The 25,041-nt window shown below is 40.3% G+C and overlaps 1 protein-coding gene across 1 annotated transcript in view; it reads right to left on the bottom strand.

The window, feature by feature from the left end:
• The window catches only part of NFX1 (nuclear transcription factor, X-box binding 1), an 83,439-nt gene that overhangs the window by 30,545 nt on the left and 27,853 nt on the right, over positions 1-25,041 (bottom strand). The window contains exons 5-11 of the mRNA XM_024132854.3: positions 23,398-23,503; positions 19,967-20,038; positions 18,306-18,445; positions 12,490-12,589; positions 12,189-12,406; positions 6,722-6,819; positions 2,480-2,510 (exon numbers count right to left, since the gene is read on the bottom strand). Of these exons, the coding sequence (XP_023988622.1) occupies positions 2,480-2,510; positions 6,722-6,819; positions 12,189-12,406; positions 12,490-12,589; positions 18,306-18,445; positions 19,967-20,038; positions 23,398-23,503 (765 nt within the window). The remainder of the gene's footprint in view (positions 1-2,479; positions 2,511-6,721; positions 6,820-12,188; positions 12,407-12,489; positions 12,590-18,305; positions 18,446-19,966; positions 20,039-23,397; positions 23,504-25,041) is intronic.

Raw genomic sequence — 25,041 nt, 5'->3', positions numbered from 1 at the left:
CAGGAAAGATCCCACATGCCGCGGAGCGGCTGGGCCCGTGAGCCGTGGCCACTGCGCCTGCGCTCCGCAACGGGAGAGGCCACAATAGTGAGAGGCCCGCGTACCACCAAAAAAAAAATTAAAAAAAAATAAAATAAAATGTTTCACTGGGGACTTCCCTGGTGGTGCAGTGGTTGGGAATCTGCCTGCCAATGCAGGGGACATGGGTTCGAGCCCTAGTCTGGGAGGACCCCACATGCTGTGGAGCAACTAAGCCTGTGTGCCACAACTGCTGAGCCTATGCTCTAGAGCCCGCAAACCACAACTACTGAGCCCGCATGCCACAACTACTGCAGCGCATGTGCCTAGAGACTGTGCTCTGCAACAAAGAGAGGCCACCACAATGAGAAGCCCAAGCACCACAACAAAAAGTAGCCCCCGCTCACCGCAACTAGAGAAAGCCCGCGCACAGCAACGAAGACACAATGCAGCCAAAAAGTAAATAAATTTATTTTAAAAAAGAAAAAAAAAAATGTTTCATTGTATGTTCTGTGAATATTATCTCAATAAAGGTGCTGAAGGCACTGAAGTGTTTACGGGTGAAATAACATTTGGGATTTGTTTTCAAAGTACTTCAGTGAAAATTAAAAATAGGAAAGAGAGGGATGGATGAAGAAAGAAGATGGGCAAAATGCTGATAACTGTTGATGACCGGTGATAGGTACACAGGGATTCACTATACTAGTCTCTCTACTTTCACATATGATCGAAAAATTTCATCAGAAGCTAAAAAAGTAACAAGATGTTTACAGCGTTATCTGTAATGGGGAAAAATTGGAGACAACCTAAATGACCCACAAAAGAGCAATGGCGAACTATACTATGGCATATCCACGTAAAGAATGTTCTCAAGAGGGAGAGCTATACACACTGACATGGAAAAATGTCTTTGATATATTACTTAGAGGAAAAAAAGAAGTTCCAGAGAGTATGTTTAGTAAGAACCATACTAGCACATGTATACACCTGTATGAATATAGAAAAAGATCTGGACCCACACCTAACAAACTAATGATGTGGTTTTATCAGGGGAATGGAACTAGGAGGGGAAAATGGGGTGAGGGTGTATTTCTACTTTTTATTTTATATTATTTTATTAATTTTTTAATTATTAAAAATTATGTATTAATATAGTAAGTTTTTCAAATTATATTTTTTAATTACCAAAATTTTGACTGTAGTTTTGAGGAAGATATTTCTGGTTATGTCAAATATTCAGATATTTGAGGCGGATATTCAGCCATTCTCCACCTTCCTCAGGCTAACAGATCCTTAATTTTGTTCAGAAATTGGGCACCCACGTGTTCCCCCATTACAGGAGTGAATGCTGAATAGTGTAGCCTGTCATGGTAATTCCATTCCCCTTGTTAGTGAAGGGCTTGGGCAGGAACATGTGATAAAAAGCATACTGAGGGTCTTTCAGGACTGTCCTCCTTGCTCTCAAGAAGGAAGAGAAGAATCTCTCCTTCTTTTCTTTAGATGTTGCTGGGAGATGACTCAATGCGTGAAATTGCTGTAGCTAACTTATACCCATGAGGGGAAAACCAAGAAAATCACAGGAAGCTGGACTGGAGTCCTAGAATCTCTGGGTTTGTAATTAACCAACCTTGGACTTGTTCTGCCTCCAGACTTCTTGTTATGAGAGACAGTAAACCTCCTTAGAGCTCAAGTCATTTTTCCTTGGGTTTTTTGATACCTGTAGCCAGAAGCACCTTAACCAATACAGCTTTCTTTCTGACCAGAATAAGAGTTTTTATTTTGTATAAGTTTATCTTCTATCACTTTTTCAAAACAGTTTTAAGGTGGTTTAAACAAAGACTATGCAATGGTTGATAAAACAAGGACAGAACCATAATAAAGTGGAGTATCAGGATCAAGGACAAAGGAAGAAACAATATTCTAGGCCTAAAGGTTAAGAAGGCTGCTGGCTGAGTCCCCCTGTTATAGGTATCCAACAGCCCTATCAAGCCATAAGGGGATCAAGCATCAGAGTCAGTTTTTACAAAGTCTGCTTCATTAGATATTATTTACCTTCCCTTCCCATACCAACATTTTATTATGAAAAATTTCAAACATATAAAAAAGTTGAAACGAGTTTATAGTGAACACCTATATATGCCCACTACCTAGACTCTACCAGTATTTGCTTTTTCTCATAACTCTCTATTCTTCCATCCAACTATCAGTTTATCTTAATTTTGGATGCTTTTCAAAGTAAGCTGCATACATGAATACACTTCCCCTGTATTTTACAGCACTTCATTAACTAGAATTCAATTTATGGTTCTTTTTTTTTTTCTTTTGAGGTAAAAGTTACATACAGTTAAATGCACAAAGTACCTTCACTGAATTCTGACAAACACATAACCCATCCCCCTGTCAAGATGTACAAAATTACCTTCACCCCAGAAAGTTACCTCATGCCCCTTCCCAGTCATACCTTCGCTTTTGAGACTGGTACACGGAAGCTCCTATGGAGAAAGAAAAGGGAATAGTAACGACTTTAGGAATAAATGAAACAACATAACTGCAGTATAATGTTAAATGTAACATGCATACCCCAAATACCCAGTACTTCTCTGGCAGTCACTTATTCACCAACTTCACCTATCTGGAGCTACGTCTGCCCAGTCCCTGTAAGCTTTACTCACAACAGGACCCCAGGTCTAATGACTTTTCATGCAAATATAACATTCTTTGTGGTCTGACCTCCAAACTCACAGCAGATTAAAGAAGGACTGACTGCTAAAGGTATGCAAAGCAAAGAGAAATAACTGTCTGGCAAGGGTACAGACAGAAAAAGCCATAAAAAGCAGATAACAAGAATTGAAAATATGTAACAATCAGTACCATCTGATGCAGGGACAAACAGCTCTACATGCTCAAGAGTATCCCTGGCAACGCAGCTGAACTGTAGCAGAGTGGAATACAGAAGTCCTTTGCCATTCAAAGTTTTGCTATCCTGGTTTCAATCACGTGTGAATGGCCTCAAAGGTCTATCACATGTAATTTTGCTGATACATGTTCCTGAATAACATGTGTGGGGAGGCTGCTGTGTGAAGGGCGAGTCAGTCACTTGGGAGAGAGTGAGCCTGACTGGCTGCCCAGCATCTACATCCAAATTTGGCTTTGATGTCATGGACAGATTGCTATGTACTCAGAAATAAGCAAAATGATAAAAACATTTCTTCTTAGTGAAAATGACCCTGAAAAACGGGGGCAGCTGCTGGAGTTGATAACAGACGTGAAGATGTCTAAGAAATTGAAGCTTCTTGGCTAGAAAAATGTTTTCGGTAAATCAATGAGTTGGCTCGGTTCTATGACATGAAAAAATTCCCCATATGCTCTCTAGAGATACAAAGCAAAAGTGACTCATGAAATTGCTTGAGTGAGTGCGCCAGTTAATACAAACACTGGATTGTACACAGGAAATGCTGGGAGTTTGTGGGTTTTGAGCACAAGCCACCATTCTCCTTGCTTGGCCCTACGATAAACCTTTCTCTGCTCCAAACCCCAAAGTTTTATTCGTTTGGCCTCACTGTGCGTCAGGTGCATGAACTTGTGTTCAGTAACAATTTTGGCGAAGCCAGCCTAGGGGTCTGTGCTCGTTCCGGGTCGACCTTGGCCAGAGGCAGCCCCCTCCCTGAGTGCCCAGCAGCTATAGCTGCCGGAGCGCATTCATTCCAGGGAACTGGAAGGGACTCTCCCTGACAGGCGCCAGCCACCCGACAACATGAGGCTGTTTGGAGTTGAGAAAAAAGAAAAAGAAAAAGAAATGACATGCTGGAGTGGTATGTACACCTGCAGGGAAAGACAGAACTCCCATAAATCCCTATACTAAATATGAATTACCAATAAAAACTTAAATACAGGGTTCTTTGTTAACAGGTAGTAAGATAGAGCAAACATTTCTCAAAGACCCCTACCAAAGTGATTAAAAGAGAAGAACTTCTGGGCTTCCCTGGTGGCACAGTGGTTGAGAATCTGCCTGCCAATGCAGGGACACGGGTTCGAGCCCTGGTCTGGGAAGATCCCACATGCCGCGGAGCAACTAGGCCCGTGAGCCACAACTACTGAGCCTGTGCGTCTGGAGCTTGCGCTCCGCAACAAGAGAGGCCGCGACAGTGAGAGGCCTGTGCACCGTGATGAAGAGTGGCCCCCGCTCGCCGCAACTAGAGGAAGCCCTCGCACAGAAACGAAGACCCAACACAGCCAAAAATAAAATAAATAAATAAATAAAAATTTATTTAAAAAAAAAGAGAAGAACTTCTGAAGCTTTAAGAAATAAGTTTTTATTTATCTAGAAAACTCACTTCCCTGGAAAAGCCCATTCCATTACAAAAGATATTTCAGGAAAAATCTGGCTGAACAATGAGGTGATTATCAGTGTTTCAAACAGATCTTTCACTTTGTCAAATTGTTTAACAGAATTCATATTGATAGTGAGCTCCTCCAGCAATTTTAGAATAAGACTTTTATTTGCAAAAAAAATTCAATTTACACATAGCTTTTCAAGAATACACTCACTGCCATGGGATCCACTATTAGGGGGAGTGAGGACAGAGTGAATAAGAAGCAAAAAAGCACAGAGACAGAGAAAGGGATTGTTGGGGAGAAAGCAGCAAACTGACAGTTGTGTATCCCAACCCTGTTTGTAATTCTCAGTCACAAAGAGCACCTCTAGGCACTACTAAATTTATGATTACTAAATCAGAGTATCTCACAGTCTTCAAGCTGGTATTTACAAAGCAAAAAATGGTCCTGTACCTGACATTCAAAATACCTTTACTGTCCTATGTATTCTGTGATTTCATTCAGAAAAAAACCCCACACAACCTCACACAACTTTTGTCACATGTAAATTGCACTACTTTGACAATTTTTTCTTTAATTCTGAAGCTTACCTATTAAGCTAGCTCCCAATTTATGGACAATATCCTCAGAATCATTTGCAAGTCAGCTGCTACCCAGACCTTGGGCTGTGTTTAACAAATAGAATCAACTACTCAGAATTCTGTCTCTACCCAGGCCTGTGCTCTGCTGGGACAGGTGCCGATATGCACTGAAATGACCAAAAGTACATCAGAGAGCAGGACAGATCAACATTCAGTATGTTCCCCAAGTTGGATTACCTAAAGACTTCAGAGGAAAGCTTCTTGCCTCTTCTGGTTACAGACATAGAAATGGGCACTAATTCCAAAATGGTAAGATGACTTTTTATAATACATAGTCCAATGAAGTTTGTCCCAGGCAGAAAGCAGAGATTGACAACAGTTGTATAGTGAAAAATTAACACTATCTGAAGAAAGGTCTGGCCTTTGCCATTGGCTTCTGGGAGATAACCTTGGAATACCATGCCTAATGGGAGTGTCACTGTTTCCCTGGAGCCTTGGGTCACCAGACAGTCAAATATGATTTAGGGTGCAGACTGGCCACACCGAAAGACCAATGATGTGATTTAGGGCATGGGCTTTGGGTCAGTGTTAGTAGACTTCTGGAAGGACTGGAGGCTGAGATCAGCTACATGGGCAGTCAACCATGCCTACATGATGGAGCCCCAATAAAAACTGACCACCCACTCTCCGGTGGGTGAGCTTCCTTGGTTGGCAATACTCCATGCATACAATCACACACTGGTGCTGAGAAAGTAACGCTGTTCCAACTCCATGAGGAGAGGACAACTGGAAGCTTCGTATTTGGTACTTTCTTGCATTCTGCCCTACATGCTTCTTCCTTTGGTTGATTTTAATCTGTATCCTTTCCCTGTAGTAAACTGTAATCAAGAGTATAACAGTTAAAAAAAAAAAAGAGTATAACAGTTTTCAATGAGTTCTGTGAGTTCTTCTAGCGAATAATCAAACTTTGAGGGTAGCCTTGGGGACCACTGGATTGCAGTTGATATCAGAGGTGAGGGTGGTCATATGGACTGTTCTAATTCAGCAATTGTCTGAACTCCTGCAGTGGGCATCAGAAGTGAGGGCGATCTTGTGGACTGTGTTCTCTCTAACTTAGTGAGCTAACTGCTTGCAACGGTGCTACTGTTCTTCTCTTCTGGCATCTAGCATTATCACACTTGTATTTGATCAAGCTACTTGTATATGTGCCCTAAGCCTATTACTGGTCTCTGAGCCTTGCGTGCCGTACCCCTTCATACCTATCCTACAACTGGTCCATAGTAGATGTCGGTATACATTGGCTGGATTGAATGAATCATACACAGTATTAACAGGAATAAGCCTGAGGTTATTTTGATTCCTTCCCTCCCACAGTCACCAATTTAAAAGGCATTGGGTGCTTCCCCAGTGGCGCAGTGGTTAAGAATCCACCTGCCAATGCAGGGGACATGGGTTCGAGCCCTAGTCAGGGAAGATCCCGCATGCCGTGGAGCAACTAAGCCCATGCGCCACAACTACTGAGCCTGAGCTCTAGAGCCCGCTCGCCACAACTACTGAGCCCGCTCGCCACAACTACTGAAGCCCACGTGCCTAGAGCCCATGCTCTGCAACAAGAGAAGGCACTGCAACGAGAAGCCCGTGCACCGCAGCGAAGAGTAGCCCCCGCTTGCCGCAACTAGAGAAAGCCCGCGCACAGCAAAGAAGACCCAATGCAGCCATAAATAAACAAACAAACAAATAAGTAAAAGGTATTGGTGGTAACAACTCTAGCATTCTGTAGGATTTACCTTTGTTCTGAAAGAGCATCTGCAGGAAATAACTGATGTGCGAGAGCATGGTCCACAGTCTCCTTCATGGCAGAGCTTTTCACAAGTATGAATGAAATCTTTAATAAAAATGAAAAGAGCTGGGAATGAAAATTGCAACTACTTATTTTCAGACTCCCAAATTAACTAGCCACAACGGTCTTCCACCTCTGTTCCCTGCAACTCCATCACCAGAGTTGAGGGAAGAAGGATGCTATCAGTGCATCTTCCCCTATCTTCCCTTCATCTGGCAGGCTGAGCCTTTTCCAGCAGGACAGGCCCCAGTATTAGTCACAGCAAGATGCCCTGGAGCACAAGATGCTCTCCCTAAGTCAAAGAACAGATCTTCTGACTCTTTATTTAGACCTCAAGTCTCCAGGTTAGACTTGGATGTCCTTAAAATTGTAGCCATGGGTGACTTACTGAAGTACTCTTGACTCTGAAAATCACCTGGGGATCATAAGTAATCAGAAACCATCATCCATAATCTCACTAAGTTCTATGAACGTCTGGTGATAGGTGGCCTGCTAGTCATTCTGCTAAGCTGGATTTTAGGACAAGTCCTGTTTCAAGGACCCCATCAGGGATCATCCATAGTCTTTCTCAATGGCTGCTGTTTACATGATATATTTTTTCCATCCTTTTACTTTCAGCCTAACTGTACCTTTGACTCTAAAGTCTGTTTCCCAAAGATGGCATATAGTTGGATCTTTTTAAAAAATTCATTTTGACAATCTCTGATTTTTGCTTAATTCACTGACGATAATGTTAGTATTGATATAGTTGGATTTATGTCTGCCATTTTACTTTTAGTTTTCTTTATGTCTCATGTCTTTTTTGTTAACTTAATTCTCCTTCGTTGCTTTCTTTTGCATTAAGTGAATATTTTCCAGTGTAACATTTTTTCCCAGTAATGGCATGTTCCATTATGTTTTGAGTTATCTTCTTAATGGCTGCTCTAGGGCTTTTCACAGGCATCTTATCAGAATCTACTTCAGATTTGTACCAACCTAATTCCAGTGAGATACAGAAGCCTTATACCCATATAGCTCTATTTTCTCTTCTCCTCTTTTGTGCTTTTATTGTTATACATATTACATTTATATGTGCTACAAATTCAACAATACAATGTTAAAATTATTGCTTTATATGTTATGCCTATTAAAGAAGTTGAGAAAAGAAAGGAGAGCAAGTATGTAATTATAACTTGTTATATTTATCTTATTTACCATCACTGGTTTTCTTCATTTGTTCCTACAGATCTGAGTTACCATCTGGTATCATTTCCTTACTCCAGTACAACTTTGATCCCACCCACCTCCTTTGTGCTGTTATTGTCAGATACATTTCTATATACTGTAGGCCTAACAATACAATTATATGCATATTTTATACAATCACTTTTTAAATCAGTTGCAAGAAGAAGAAATATGCACTTATACTTTCTTTTATAATTATGTAATTACCTTTACTCTTTGCTTTTTCCTGTGGATTTAAATTTACATCCGGGTTTACTTGGTATCAGCCTGAAGACCTCCCTTTAGTATTTACTGTAAAGTACATCTGCTAGCAGAGAACTCTGTTTTTCTCATTTTTGAAAGACTTTTCCTGGATATAAGATTCTTGGTTGGTAATTTTTTTCTTTCAGCACTTTGAATAGGTCATCCCACTGCCTTCCTGTTGTGATGCAGTGTTCTCCACTGTTTCTGATGAGAAGTCAGCTGTGAATCTTACAGTGGTTCCTTAGTATGTAATGTGTCATTTTTCTCTTGTTGCTCTCAAGATTTTTTCCTTGTCTTTGGCTTTCAGCATTTTTACTATGTGCCTAGGCGTGGATCTCTTTGAATTTATCCTACTGGAGTTTGTTGAGTTTCTTGGATGTGTAGATTAATGTCTTTCAATAAATCTGAAGTTTCCCACCATTATTTCTTTGAATATTTGTGTGCTCCTTTCTCCTCTCCTGGTGTTCCCATTATACATGTTTGTGTGCTTAAAGGTGTCCCACATTTTTCTTGAGGTGCTGTTCATTTTTATTCACTTCATTTTCTCTATGTTCTTGAATTATATAATCTGTATAGATCTATCTTCACATTTATTGATCCTTTCTTCCGCCAGCTCAAACTTACTATTGAGTCCTTTTAATGAATTTAAAATTTTAATTACTGGAAAACTCCAGATTTTCCATTTGGTTCTTTTTTATAATTTCTATCTCTTTACTGATATTCTCTATTTGATGAAACATTGCCTTTATACCTTCCTTCACCTCTTCAGGCATGGTTTCCTTTAGTTCTTTGAATATATTCGTAACGGCTACCCTGAAGTCTCTGTTAAATTTGACATTGGTCACTCTCACAGAAAACTGAAACAGAAAGTTACTGTTACCTGTGGTTTTTTTTTTTTCTGTTTGCATACTTTGTGTTTTTTTGTTGGAAACTGAACATTTTTGGTAATATATTGTTTGCAGCAACTCTGGATACTGCTTCCTCTTTCCACAGCTTTTTTTTGTTGTTGTTGTCTACTTGTTTGTTTTGTGACTTGGCTAAGCTATTTTAGTGAAGTCTATTTCTATTATAGTATGAAGCCATTGGTGTTGTTCTTTAGATGGCACAGTCTTGGGCATGTGCACAGTCACCCTGGGATGACAATGGTTTTAGCAGGGCTCTCTTTGACTGTCTCTTTCCCTGATCTCTCTGTTAAGCTGTCTGCCTCATTTGGTATTACACTCAGTCCTGAGGCTCCACTAATTGCTGGCTGATTGCTCTATTATTTTCAACAATGTCCTGGGGCATAAAATGCTCAGCAGTCTGATCCAATAAAATTTGGGCAGAGGTAGTCTTTGAGGCAAATCTGTGAGGTTTGTTCTGACCCCAGGATGGTTCCTCTTAGTTATCTCCTTCCCTGGGTCTCTCTGGTGAACCAGTTGGCCTATAGTTTAGCTCGTTGCTCTTAATTAAGAGGAGCTATTGTTTTCTAAAGGGCCCTTAGGCCTGAACTTCCCCACACTCTCTTTCAAATTAAAGTCAGTTCCATTGGGGAATAATTTGGAACTCCTTCCTTATGGACTGCTTCTCCCCGCACCCTGTCACTCAGTCACTACTATGGGTGCTGGGTGAGATAGCAGCCTCTAGTTTTCTTAGCTTGCTTCTCTCACTGTGAAACCTCTCTCCTACAAGTGAGCTAGGGTGAGGGTGACTGAGGCCCCAGTAATCCTGCCTGTTGTGACTAGAGTAGAGCCTCCAATCTATGGGTGGGCTGTGCGGAGTTAGGGAGTCCCCAACCTGTCAGCCGTGATTATCAGAAATTTAGCCTTTTCAACTTGGAGTTGTTGGGGTTGCGGGGGGGTGAGAAAAGCTGGTGGTCCACTCCTCCTAGAAAGTAACCCTTGACTGGGAGCTGAAGGTAGATTAAGCTCCAATTTCTTGGGCACACCCATCCTGAGTGGAGCTTTTGTTGAGCTGAGCTGGGAAGGGGTGGGGAAGGAGAAAGTAGGTTGTGATTCAAATGACACACACTCTTGCTGTTCTTACTGAGTTTTAGTAGATTTTCTTCAATAAAAATTTCTTCATTTGATGTATGCCCATAAAACAAATTCCAGAGACTTTAAATGGTTGCTTTTTTATAGTTTTCCCCAGCTTTGCTTGTTTTGCTCCTCATGCTACCATCCTGAAAGCAGAACTCCACCTAGTCTTTTGTACTAAAGCTATGTGTCTAGGATGGAAATTTCCTACTGGGTGAGATACTAAGACCTAACAAGCTTTCTATAGATAAACCAGGTCTGAATAAAATGAGAGCCACTGTTACCACTAGCCATGGGCTTTTCTTTGAGATTCTCAATCCAACTCACCTTAGTTCCTTAAAAGTGTTCCATGATTAAAACTCTGCTGAGGTATAGCAGTTACTCTTGAGTGTCTTGAGCTGGTCTCGTCCCACCCCCAGGTCTGTTCATACTGACAGTTACTGTCCTTCTCTTGCTCAAGTCCCTTTGTATTAACTATTTCACATTTCCTCTTTCTGTCAATGCCAACAAGCTATCTTAGCCTCTGGGTAGGATTTCTGGTCATTATATATGAAATTCTTACAAAACTGACCCATGTGCTTTCTGAAAAGGGAAGACCTTTACCATCCTTCTTGATTTGGAAGTCATCTGATCTCTATTTCACAGGGCTTATCTGAAGATATATTTTCACAGTAGACACAGAGAAGCAACAGACAACTGATTTTCCTGATGAGGTTGAAATGTATTAAAATATGAGAAGAGGGCATTTCTTCTCTATACATAATTTTAAAGTCAGATTGAGAAAAGGAATTAGGTAGAGTGCTCCTACTGGTACTTGGAAGAAATGTGAAATCTCTCTTTTTGGAAAAATGCAAACCAAACCTAAAGATTCTATCTTTATCACAGTTAGTTATAGGAACACATCTCTTATTCAGACTCACTTGCCCAATTTAATTTTTCTAAACACACAGCCTTTGAACACCTACTCAGGAGAGAAGTTGCCAAGTCACTGCAAAACTGTACACATCCATATCCCAAGGACTGCCTCAAAAAGTCTCTGTCAGAAGCTCAGACTATTATTTTATAGCTAATCCCAACAAAGGTTTTCTGGTTTCTATATCCAACTAATCAGAAGCCCGAAGTCAGAAGAAAGGGAGAGTCACTAAAGGTAGGCACACAGGCATACTGAAAGCATTCATAAGAAAATAAACAACCAAAAGCTTTAACAAATAAATAAAATAATTCAAACTGTACACTGCTATGGGGAAATTGTCTGAGAAACCTCAGCAAGCCCAGAGGGAATCAGTGTATTCAGCATAATACAATAACTGAGGTTCAGGGAAATGATGACTCTGGGTCAAATAAGGGGAAAGAAATTATCTGCATTATCCTCTGTTTAAAGAAAGAAGGGAATGTAAGTTTTAGAAAAATGTCCCTCCAAAATGATGCTCAGGAGGTGCTATCCTCAGCTATATGGGAAACCTAGCTGTAGAGAAAGACATTTCTTGAGTGGTTCAAATGAATGAACTTTAAGTGTACTTAAAATTTCAGTTCTTAAACACCCTCACCCCGTTATTTTAAGATGTTTCTATTATATGAAAATGCTTCTAAACACTTGTTGAACCCTAAATTAGTAAAACGATACCTGGCATTCATACTAGTGTAGGCTGCTAAGAGAAATCTGCTCACTGCCCCACAAAATAGTATCTAACCACAACTGTCCTGAGTCAGCAATAAATACCCGAATTAGAAAAAGAGATTGTTTGGGCAAATGTGAGTTTTCAGAAGTATAATCTGAGGAGGCAAGAAAAAGTACCCACACAAATTTGATCATAATATTTAGAAAAACCTTTGATATTATAACTGGAATTATGTACTATTTTGTTTAAGTAGCCATTGCTGCCAAAAATTTACATTCATATTTTTAAAGACAACTTTATGCCTACTGATTACCTAAGGAACCACAAGGCAGAGGCTTGCCGCACACTTTTCCACATGAAGGGACAGGATCCATGCATGTCTTCCGACTGCTACTTCCAAGTTCTAGCAATTGGCTGAGAGGGGTTTGCCCACAAGGGCAACAACGCACCAGCTGGGGGAGCCGTGGGCATGGCTGGCAGGGCTGAGGGTGGCACACCTGTGAACACGTGTGGTTCCCACATTTCAAGTCCCTGTTAAGAAAAACAACAGACTATTACATAATTGTTGCATAAAATACAGCTTTATTCTAACTGAGGAAAACATCAAACCTTACTTGCCACATATCTTTAAACAGCCAAAGTCCCCAAAGCCATCAGACTTTCCTACGTCTGTTCCACATAACAGGTCTCGGGAGGTGCTGCCACAGTAGCATACTTGAGGACATAATTTCAGAAACAAAAGATTAGTAATCTGTACAGGTGCTTAAAATATTCTACACAATCTATAAGAAAACACAAAATGCTATTCACTAGTGTTGATTAGACCTGATGCAGAAATAAATGTGGCTTATACAGCAGCTCTAAGCCCCACTTAGGAGCTTCACCACAGGAAAAGAATTTAAAAGGCCTTGTTAGACTCTGTCCATATCTCATGGTGCCCCTGCAGCATACCCTCAACATGAGCATTAAAGTGAAGCAATCCTTTAAAGTAAAAGACTACTCTCTGGTCCATAAGGCCATGGTTGATAACCATGGATTGTGAGGCTTTCTGGGGTCCTGTGGAGATGTTGCAGCAGATGGAAGCTAAACTGGTGGTAGTTACGGAGGAGTTGATAACTGGATCCCATCCTCACTTCAACCAAGCAGCATAGATTTAATACTTCATATCTTGGGGTTCATATAAAATGCTTGGAAAAAGTCTCTGATGCTAAAAAGAAATTTAAAAATAGGCACAATATAAAAGCCTTATTAATTTGTATTCTACTATTGTTAAATTTGAAGTAATCATGTTTGAGTACTGACAATGAGTAAAAAGTGTTTCAAATAACTTCAAACTTTTATCTACTGCATAGAGAACCCAGTCTAAATATCTATAAATTTTTCTATGGGTTGAAGAAATAATGGGTTACTTTATTTCTTGAGATCAGCAATAAGTATGTGTTATATTTAAGGAGTTAGTTTCTAAAGCAAACTAAAAAAATAAAAAAGTTTCTGACTAATATGTAACAAAGTCTGGTAAGGACTAATTTTCATCAACTTAGATAATTTTTCTGATAAGGGCCACTTTACATTTTCAGTTTATAATGAAAACTTTTTGTCAATAAAGACATTAACCAAGACTCTTGATTTTTAAAATATACATTTACTCTTCCAGTAAATACATGTGCAGTTCCATCCCCTGTTCTAAAACTCATTATCAATAAAGACTTATTAGAAGAATTAATATAGGTGCAGGAAATACAATTAATATTGGTGGAATCAACAAATTGGTAAACAAACCCTAGCAACTGAGAGCTTCTGCAAGCAGGCTTTTCTTTGCTAAGTTTCTGCTCAAATAGAACAGAGGCTTTTTTTCAGAGACATAGGACAGCTGTGAACCAAAGAATCAAGGGTCAGAAAACTGTGACAATAACATTCTTTTCAAGTACACATGGAACATTCTCCAGGATTGACCACATACTAAGGCACAAAACAAACCTCAACAAATTTAAGAGTACAGAAACTATTTCAGGCATCTTCTCTGACCACAACAGAAACTATTTCAAGCATCTTCTCATGACCACAACTAGAAATCAACCAAGGGAAAAGAAATGAGAAAAAAACGATTACATGAAGACTAAACAACATGCTACTAAAAAACCAATGGGTCAACGAGGAAATCAAAAAGCAAACTAAAAAATACCTCGAGGCAAAAAGTCTGCAAGTAACAAATGCTGGAGAGGGTGTGGAGAAAAGGGAACTCTCTTATACTGTTGGTGGGAATGTAAACTGGTACAGCCACTATGGAAAACAGTATGGAGGTTCCTCAGAAACCTAAAAATAGAATTACCATATGATCTAGCAATCCCATTATGGGCATATATCTGGACAAAACTATAATTCAAAAAGATACACGCACCCCTATGTTCACAGTAGCACTATTCACAATAGCCAAGACATGGAAACAACCTAAATGTCCATCCACAGATGAATGGATAAAGATGTGGAACATATATACAATGGAATGAATACTACTCAGCCATAAAAAAGAACAAAATAATGTCATTTGCAGCAACATGGATGCAACTAGAGATTATCATACTAAGTGAAATCAGAAACAGAAAGACAAATACCATATGATACCACTTACATGTGGAATCTAAAATGTGACACAGGGCTTCCCTGGTGGCGCAGTGGTTAAGAATCCACTTGCCAATGCAGGAGAAAGGGGTTCAAGCCCTTGTCTGGGAAGATCCCACATGCCGCGGAGCAACTAAGCCTATGTGCCACAACTACTAAGCCTGCGCTCTAGAGCCTGTGAGACACAACTACTGAGCCCGTGTGCCTAGAGCCCAAGCACTGCAACAAAGAGTAGCCCCCACTCGCCACCAACTAGAGAAAGCCCGCACATAGCAATGAAGACCCAACGCCGCCAAAAATAAAATAAAATTAAATTAAATAAAATAAAATAAAATTTAAATTAAATTAAAAAAATATGACACAACTGAACTTATCTATAAAACAGAAACAGACAGAAACAGAAAGACAAATACCATATGATACCACTTACATGTGGAATCTAAAATGTGACACAGGGCTTCCCTGGTGGCGCAGTGGTTAAGAATCCACTTGCCAATGCAGGAGAAAGGGGTTCAAGCCCTTGTCTGGGAAGATCCCACATGCCGCGGAGCAACTAAGCCTATGTGCCACAACTACTAAGCCTGCGCTCTAGAGCCTGTGAGACACAACTACTGAGCCCGTGTGCCTAGAGCCCAAGCACTGCAACAAAGAGTAGCCCCCACTCGCCACCAACTAGAGAAAGCCCGCACATAGCAATGAAGACCCAACGCCGCCAAAAATAAAATAAAATAAAATAAAATTAACTAAAATAAAATTAAATTAAATTAAAAAAATATGACACAACTGAACTTATCTATAAAACAGAAACAGACTCACAGATATAGAGAGTGTCTTGTGGTTGCCAAGAAAGGGGGGGTGGGGGAGGGATGGACTGGAGTTTAGGGTTAGTAGATGCAAACTGTTACATATAGAATGGATGGACAACAGGTCCTACTATATAGCACAGGGAACTATATTCAATGTCCTGGGATAAACCATAATGAAAAATATAAAAAAGAATGTATATATATGTAAAACTGAGTTACTTTGCTGTACGGTAGAAATTAACACAACATTGTAAATCAACTATACCTTAATTTAAAAAAATTAAGCATGTAGCTCTCAAAAAAAAAAAAAAAAAAAGAAAGAAAGAAAAGAAAAGAAAATTGTGACAATAAAAACAAAAGTAGAGCCCCTGATCAATCAGGAAATAATCTGAGTACAACACTAAAAACTCTACTATGCTTAGGCACAAGAGACAGAAATATGAGCTGATGACAGAAGAGTTGGGTGGAGTCACTGCTGGTTAAAGAGTATTAAGGAACCAAAGACAGTCTGCAGAAAGGTCTCTGTTGCCAGCCTGAACCTGTTCAGCATTTTTACCAACAACGTGAATGAAGACCCAGAAGGAATGCTTATTAAATCTCCAGAAAAGGCTGAAAGCGATCTTAGGAGAATTACAATTCAAGAAGATAAATAAACTACACTGATGGCCAAGATGCTTTGCTAGATATTTAATATGGGCAAACAAGAAGTCTTCAACTGGGTTTGAAAAATCAGCTACGTACACAAAAACAGAAAGGAAGAGACTGGGATCGATACAAATCTGACAAAAAAGTGTGATTCAGCCCAAAATGTATCAAGAGCTAAAAATGGTCCAAATCAAAGGGACTCTCCCACACTACAATCTACACTGCTAAAACCAAACTGCCAATATATACTTAACTCCTGCCTTATCTCAAAATGGATTTCAGGCAGCATATAAGGATATATGAGATATATCTAGAGAACGTAAATTAAAAGATGTGAAAAGAAAAAGAAAAACAATGGTGAGGATAGAGAATGAATCACAGCTAAAAAGTACACACTATAAAGACAAACATTAGGTCAGTTATACCAGCTTCCTAAGATAGAGTCTTTGAGGAAAAACAACTGTTCTTGGAACCAAGACCAGACAAGACTTTCTTCCAAGAGGACCCATAAACAGAATACTGAATAGTATATGGCACAATTCCCTATATAAAATCCTTATAGTGCACAGCACAAAACATTTCATAGGGGTATTTCTTATTCTAAGTGCAAGCACAGATCAACAGCATCACACAAAAGTAAAATCTAATAAAATAAAACTATATAACCAATACATAGTAGCTCAGGATCCCTGAAGATTAGAGGCAGTCGTACAAACAGAGGAACTACACAACATGTGGTCCTTTGAGACTCACTTCTTTCACTTAGTATAATGTTTTGGAGGTTCATTCACTTCATAGCATGTATCAATACTTCATTCCTTTTCATGGCTGAATAATATTCCTTTTTATGGGCATATCACATTTATTCTATTCATCAGTTGATAGGAATTTGTATTGTTGACACATTTTGACTATTATGAAAAATGCTGCTATGAACATATATTAACAAGTTCTGTATGGACATATATTTTCATTTCTCTTGGGTATATGCCAAGGAGTTGAATTGCTGGATCACATAGTAATTCTATGTTTAACCTTTAAAGGAACTACTGGACAGTTTTCTTTTTCTTTTTCTTTTTTGGCCACACCATGCAGCTTGTGGTATCTCAATTCTCCGACCAGGGACTGAACCTGAGCCATGGCCGTGAAAGCCCAGAATCCTAACCATTAGGCCACCAGGGAACTCCCCTGGACTGTTTTCTAAAGTGGTTATACTATTCTACCCTTATTGTGGTTTTAATTTACATTTTCCTAGTGTTTAAAGGTGTTAAGCACCTTTCATGTGTTTATTGGCCATTAACATATTTCTTTTGTGAAGTACCTGTTCAAGTCTTTTGCTCACTGTGTGAGTTGTTTGTCTTTTTTGGTTGATTTGTAGGAGTACTTTATCTTTTTCTTTTTTTCTTTGGTAGGAGTACTTTAAATATTCTGGATACAATCTGTGATTTATCAATTCATTTTCTTAATGTGATAAAGTTCAATTTATCAATTATTTTCTTTTACAGTTAGTACTTTTGCTGCTCTATGAAATCTTTGCCTGATCCCAAAGTCATGAAAATATTCTCTTATAGTTTCGTCTGGAAACTATGTTTCTGGGTTTTACATTTAAGCCCATGACCCATATAGTATTAATTTCTGTGTAAAGAGTGAGACAGGGGTTGGGGGAACTTTTTTCCCATATATACATCCAGCTGTTCTAGGACCATTTGTAAAATGACTCCTTTTTCCACTGAATTAACTTAACATCTTGGTTGAAAATCAACTGACTGTATATATTGAGGTCTATTTCTGGACTCTATTGTCTTCCATTGATCTACTAGTCTACCTTTACACCAATAACCATAATGTCACAATTACTGTAACTTTGTAAGTCTTAAAATCAGGTCTTCAACTGTTCCTTTTCAAGATCACTTTGGCCTTTCTGGGTCTTTTTCAAGTAATTACTGCAAAAAAATTTCACAAGCAGTTACTTTTAAACAGCATTAAAAAAATCTACCGTCCAAATTCTATAGGACAATGACCTATACTGGTATTATGTAACCAAAATAATGAAAACCATCTAGGGAGTTCCCTGGAGGTCCAGTGGTTAAAGACTCTGCGCTTCCACTGCAGGGGGCGTGGATTCGATCCCTGGTAGGGGAACTAAGATCCCGCATGCTGCAAGGTGCGGCAGAAAAACTCCCCCAAAACAAAAAACTGTCTAACCATTCATGTATCTCCAGTTCTCTCTACCCAAGGAACCAGACCTAATAGAGTCTTTGTGACTACAGGCTTGAGACAAATCCATGTCATCAAGACAACCATAAATAAAGTTCCAGAAAAGTACCCAAGTACTGCTGGCTGGTGTGCTCACCACTTACCTTGGTTCAATATGACCCGACAAGGCTGGCATGGACCCCCATGGCACAGCTCAGCACAGTGGTGCTGACCACAATTCAAAACATTCTCACAAGGGTTAGAACAGTGGACTGAGATGGCCTGACCACAGCGAACTGTGTGCCTGTAAAAATATATGTAAAGACAGCATTAGTCTAATGTTGGATATTGAGGTCCTATTTGACAGCTAAACTAACCTTCCCCCAAAACCTACTAAACCTTTTCTCTTTGCCCAGTTTCCCCTACTTTTTCTGTTTCCCTCTTCCAATCATTTCCTCAATTCCTCTTCCCTTCTCTACTCTTTCTTCTTTTTCCTCCTTTGCTTTCCTTATTTCCTATTCTGCCTTTTTTCTATACCCTATTTTCTGGCCAGTGAGGAACTGAGGGCCTAAGTATTTGTTACAATGTGATTTCTTCTCTGAGTTGAAACAGCATGCAGGACGGGAAAGAGCCTGGAGCTCCCATAGTATCTTACAGAGGTGGGTAGGGAGGTTGGGAGGTATAGTTGTAATGAACATTCTTGGAATGAAAGCACAATGGCATTCTCCAGGGACCTGGCACTCTGGCATTTTAGGCAGTTATGATACTTAAGAACATACTGTACATGACTTTGATTCAGGATGGGGAGATCATTCTGGCTTTGTTCTAATAAACATCCTGGTTTTGCCGACTTATCTGCTAGAGAAGGATATGAGGCTGCTGCTCTTAGACAATCATCTTCAGGTTTCTTTCCAGGGTAATGGTTTAGACCTTGGAGTCTACTCTCCCACGAAAAGTTTTATTCTATCCCCCTACTCCCACTTCAACTACATATTTTGTTTTAAGAAGTCACTGTTACATACATAGATGATCAGTTTCCAGTGCTCAGCGTCACAGCTAACATCAAGCCCTTGAGGAAGACACTATTATTTCTACCATATGATAAGAAAAATGAGGCTCACCAAGAAGAAGCAACTTGCCCAGGTCAACAACTAGTTAGTGACAGAGCCCAAATCTGACCTGGGCTTTCTGACCCACAGCCCCTTGCATGTGACTCTCTGTAAGGCCACACTGCTACCCTTGTAAGTTCAGTCAACATTTAAAAAATGCTTATCACTGAACATCTGCACTATCCCATCTCGTCTTGTGGTTCAGAAATCATTTTGTGGTCTTAACTGGGCCTCCACAGCTATCAGTGATCTTTGCACTGATAAAGCAGGAAAACTTGCATTGTAATGAAAAGAGAGCAGGCTCTGGGGCTACTTATTCTTTCATTCAACAATATTCACTGAAAACCTAGACACCAGATACTATGCTAGGCACAGATAAGTGACCCTTGCCTCCTGGACCTTAGCAGGTCTGGGTTCAATTCCTGGTTCTTTCACCCACTAGAGAGGTTAAGAAAAAAGTCCCTGTCACCTTGGCATTGAATCTGAAATGGGTAATCTCACTATTTTATAACTTCTTAATCACCTATAAGATTGCAGGATTAAGGCAGCACAGGAAATTACTATTTAGGGAAAAGTACTATTTACACCTACCATTTATTAATGGTAGTAAATAAATACTATTTGCACCTACCTACTAATCTTTTATTTTAGAAATTCATACATAAACCATTAATGTGGAAACTGAAGTCTTCTTCGGAGTACAATTCTAACTTTACCTGGTCCGTCCACATTCACATGTTTTAGTCATAAATGCAGGGCAGGGTGGGCAAGGTCCAGGATGGCAGAGACTGAAAAAGAAAGGCTGTGATGAATAAATCACATCCAAACTTAAAGCTGCCCCAGCTGGGCCCTACTATGAATATGGCAACAAATAAACTTCCTACGAAATGTTTTAGTATTTGTCTAAAGTTGATTAAACTATTTAAACAAAGATACCAACAATGTTTTTATATAGAAAGAATCGATAGCAGTATCATCTTAGAATATTTAACGAGAAAAGTAAAGCCCAAGTCAAAATACTGGCTTTATTTGGGTCTGATAGTTAAAGATAACATTTCTAAATATGGTATCAGCTCACTTAGTACAGTGAGTAGGGATAAAAAGATCCTGCCACTCAGGATGGCCAATGGGGTGTCCTTTAGAAGATCAGAACCTGAGCAAAGTAACAGAGTTTAAATCTGCTAGATCCATGAGAAGTACAGACATTTTCTCATCAGCTGGTAAAGTGATAACCAGGTGATAGGCTAACAATGGGAACATTGAAAAGAAGGTTGCTTGGGGTGAGGGGAGGCATGCTGGTAGGTAACAAAGGGGAAAGGGACTCATGGAAAAAAACCGTGCCTAATTTTTGCTACAGGTCAGAATTAGGCCTCTGAATGGTATGCTTTTTACAGGAGCTATGCTATAAAGAGACCAAAGAAAAAATGAACAAAATGGAAATAAATTCCAATTCAAATAAATACTACCCTCTTCAAATGAGACACCCCTGGTAAATTACACACCTGTACAGAAATATCACTACTTAAAACATTTTGGGAACTTTGCGGGGGGGGGGCAGGGGCGACACCCATGTGATGGCAAATCACAATCCTTTGGGAATCACAAGCCAATCAGAGGGGACTTCCCTGGTGGCGCAGTGGCTAAGAACCCGCCTGCAAATGCAGGGGACACGGGTTCGAGCCCTGGTCCAGGAAGATCTCACATACCGCGGAGCAACTAAGCCCGTGCGCCACAACTACTGAGCCTGCACTCTAGAGCTGGTGAGCCACAACTAGTGAAGCCTGCATGTCTAGAGCCTGTGCTCTGCAACAAAGACAAGCCACAGCAATGAGAAGCCTGCGCACCGCAGTGAAGAATAGCAACTGCTCTCCGCAACTAGAGAAAGCCCACATGCAGCAATGAAGACCCAACGCAGCCAAAACTAAGTAATAAAATAAAATAAATAAAATTTAAAATATAGCCAATCAGAGCCAAGTGTAATTAATCAAGTGGGTAACAGAATTTGCTATAAAAATCAGGTGTGCCTATAAAGTGGTCTGGTTGGATTTTTTATGTGACTACTAAATCAGTTATAATAATTCTTAAATGAGCTTTAAACACTGAAAACAATCCAGGAACATGTGCCCAGTCTCCTAAGATGATCCATTTTGACAGACAGAACCCACAGGAGACATAAGATTAAGCATACTTCTTTAAGGATGGGTATCATTATTCAACAGTTATACTTCTTCACATGATATACCTCAACCCTTTCAGGTGAAATTATTTTCAAGGCTGGACATTTAAATAACTTTATTTTTTTTAAATAAATTTATTTATTTTATTTATTTATTTTTGGCTGCATTGGGTCTTCGTTGCTGCGTGTGGGCTTCCTCTACTTGCCGTGAGCAGGGGCTACTCTTCATTGTGGTGCACAGGCTTCTCATTGAGGTGGCTTCCCTTGTAGAGCACGGGCTCTAGGTGCATGGGCTTCAGTAGTTGTGGCACGTGGGCTCAGTAACTGTGGCTCACAGGCTCTAGAGGGCAGGCTCAGTAGTTGTGGCACATGGGCTTAGGTGCTCCACGGCATGTGGGATCTTCCCGGACCAGGGCTCGAACCCATGTCCTCTGCATTGGCAGGCGGATTCTTTTTTTTTTTTTTTAAAGAAGATTTTGGGGGTAGGAGTTTATTAATTTATTTATTTATGTATTTTTGCTGTGTTGGGTCTTCGTTTCTGTGCGAGGGCTTTCTCTAGTTGTGGCAAGCGGGGGCCACTCTTCATCGCAGTGCGCGGGCCTCTCACTATCGCGGCCTCTCTTGTTGTGGAGCACAGGCTCCAGACGCGCAGGCTCAGTACTTGTGGCTCACAGGCCCAGTCGCTCCGCGGCATGCGGGATCCTCCCAGACCAGGGCTCGAACCCGTGTCCCCTGCATTAGCAGGCAGACTCTCAACGACTGCGCCACCAGGGAAGCCCCTGGCAGGCGGATTCTTAACCACTGCGCCACCAGGGAAGCCCTTAAATAACTTTAGACTGATAGACAAACTGCTGGTCAAGTGTGGATGATTCCAGGTTATTTCAAATATCCCTGAGGCCTGGACTTAACCCCAGGTTCTCATAACCTTCAGAGCAGTGACTCAGAACACTGCCTACATATTAGAATCACCTGGAAAAAAACTACAATGCTTAGACACACCCCAGGAGATTCTGATTCAATTGCTCTGAGGCAGAGACTGGGCATTGGTGTTTTAAAGTGCTCCTTAAATGACTGACCACCTGATCTGTATCACAGTGGTGTTCTCTGACAGTCATGACAGGGCCCCATTTCTGCTGAAGGCTTCCTAAAGATAATTCATGTGGAGGATTAATTTCTTGTTACTGAATTTACTAAAATGCCAACTAAGGGAAGGAATAGATGAGTCCCTGGGTTCTGACCTATGCAAGCAGTCAAAGGAAGAGGAAGGGCTGATTGTCCAGCAGATGGCAGACCATCCTGTTTAGCTCAGTCTGAATAGCTCTCCCCACAATGATATTCCCCAGCACCGTCCCTACATCTTGATCACAAGACCTCTGATCCAACCCTTGCTCCATGCAATAGAAGCGAGGTACCAGTGGAAGCAAGTATAACACTCTGATGTCTGTTTTCTCTTAGATTTGGGTAATAAAAGCAAGTGTTATCATTTCTTGACCACTTGTCATGTGCCAGGCTCTGTACCAAGTCTCTTTAGTGTGTTAATTAATTTAATATTCATAGAACTCTGTAACTATTTTTTATCTATCATTATTATCTTACAGGTCCAGAAACTGAGGCTCAGAGAAGTAATTTGTCCAACATCACATAACTGTTAAGAGACAAACCCAGGAATTAAACCTTTGTCTGAAGCCAAAGCCCACAGAAATTTATTTGTAACTGATCAACTGTTTATTATTGTGCATTTCTCTCCTCATCTGTAAAACAGAGATGATAAATATCTATACATCACTGGGCTGTTGTAAGGATTCAACGAGTCAACTTTTGCAGAGTACCTGGCACAAAGCAAGTGCTCAGTAAATGATACCACACTGTCCCTCACCCAGTCCTGTTATGTGCTAACCAGATATCTGTACTGAGAGCCGCAAGCAAAGCGTGTTCACCAGGAATCCCCAGGAGTCTAGTGTTCCAACTTACAGGTTACAGGAATGTGGGCAGTCCTGGCCAGGCTGTTTCCTTCTACAGACCTCACCACAACTATGTGGAATTTCATTTCTGCTCCATTCAGGATTCTTTACCTTGCCTAAAACATATCAAATAAGAGAGTCAATGGTATAAACTTCAACTGCATCCTAGACTTCGATGAAATAATACAATATAGCCAGACAGCATGAAACAGAAGGATGGTGTTCATTAGTTCAATAAACACACTGTCCTAAAATAAGAAGGTGAATGTAATGCTACTCATCAAAAGCTTCACTGAGTATGATAAATTCTGGATTATCTGGAAAAGACAAATAGTCGTTTTTACTGATGAAAATGCCACTTTGACTAATGGACACTTTTAATCTAAGATTTAAACAAAACCTACAAGATAAGCTTTCTGTAAATGGGTCTTCGAATTGATATGGGAATATCTACTGTAACGATCAGAATGAGGGAATAATGGAAGAGAGCAATGGGGGGAGGGGAGAGGCAGTAAGAAATGGAAAGGACATAAGTCCCCCAGTATAGTAGGAACTCGCCTATTCTAAAGTTAAAAAATAGGCATAAAAGGGTTGTAATTTTTAACATCTTTATTGGAGTATAACTGCTTTACAATGGTGTGTTAGTTTCTGCTTTATAACAAAGTGAATCAGTTATACATATACACATGTTCCCATATCTCTTCCCTCTTGTGTCTCGCTCCCTCCCACCCTCCCTATCCCACCCCTCTAGGTGGTCACAAAGCACTGAGCTGATCTCCCTGTGCTATGCGGCTGCTTCCCACTAGTTTTCTATTTTACATTTGGTAGTGTATATATGTCCATGTCACTCTCTCACTTTGTCACAGCTTCCCCTTCCCCTTCCCCATATCCTCAAGTCCATTCTCTAGTAGGTCTGTCTTTATTCCCGTCTTGCCCCTAGGTTCTCCATGACCATTTTTTTTTCTTAGATTCCATATATAGGTCCATCCACCTCACTACAAATAACTCAATTTCATTTCTTTTTATGGCTGAGTATATATGTATATATGTGCCACATCTTCTTTATCCATTCATCTGTTGATGGACACTTAGGTTGCTTCTATGTCCTGGCTATTGTAAATAGAGCAGCAATGAACATTTTGGTACATGACGCTTTTTTTTTTTTTTTTTTTTACGGTACGCGGGCCTCTCACTGTTGTGGCCTCTCCCGTTGCGGAGCACAGGCTCCAGATGCGCAGGCTCAGCGGCCACGGCTCACAGGCCCAGCTGCTCTGCGGCATGTGGGATCTCCCCGGACCGGGGCACAAACCCGCATCCCCTGCATCGGCAGGCGGACTCTCAACCACTGTGCCACCAGGGAAGCCCACATGATGCTTTTTGAATTATGGTTTTCTCAGGGTATATGTCCAGTAGTGAGATTGCTGGGTCATATGGTAGTTCTATTTTTAGTTTTTCAAGGAACCTCCATACTGTTCTCCATAGTGGCTGTATCAATTTACATTCCCACCAACAGTGCAAGAGGGTTCCCTTTTCTCCACACCCTCTCCAGCATTTATTGTTTCTAGATAGTTTGATGATGGCCATTCTGACTGGTATAAGATGATATCTCATTGTAGTTTTGATTTGCATTTCTCTAATGATTAATGATGTTGTG

This window comes from Physeter macrocephalus, chromosome 9 (genome assembly GCF_002837175.3).
Source record: "Physeter macrocephalus isolate SW-GA chromosome 9, ASM283717v5, whole genome shotgun sequence".
NCBI lineage: Eukaryota > Metazoa > Chordata > Mammalia > Artiodactyla > Physeteridae > Physeter > Physeter macrocephalus.
Note: the sequence above shows the minus strand (reverse complement) of the source record. Positions and strands in the feature narration are given on the sequence as shown.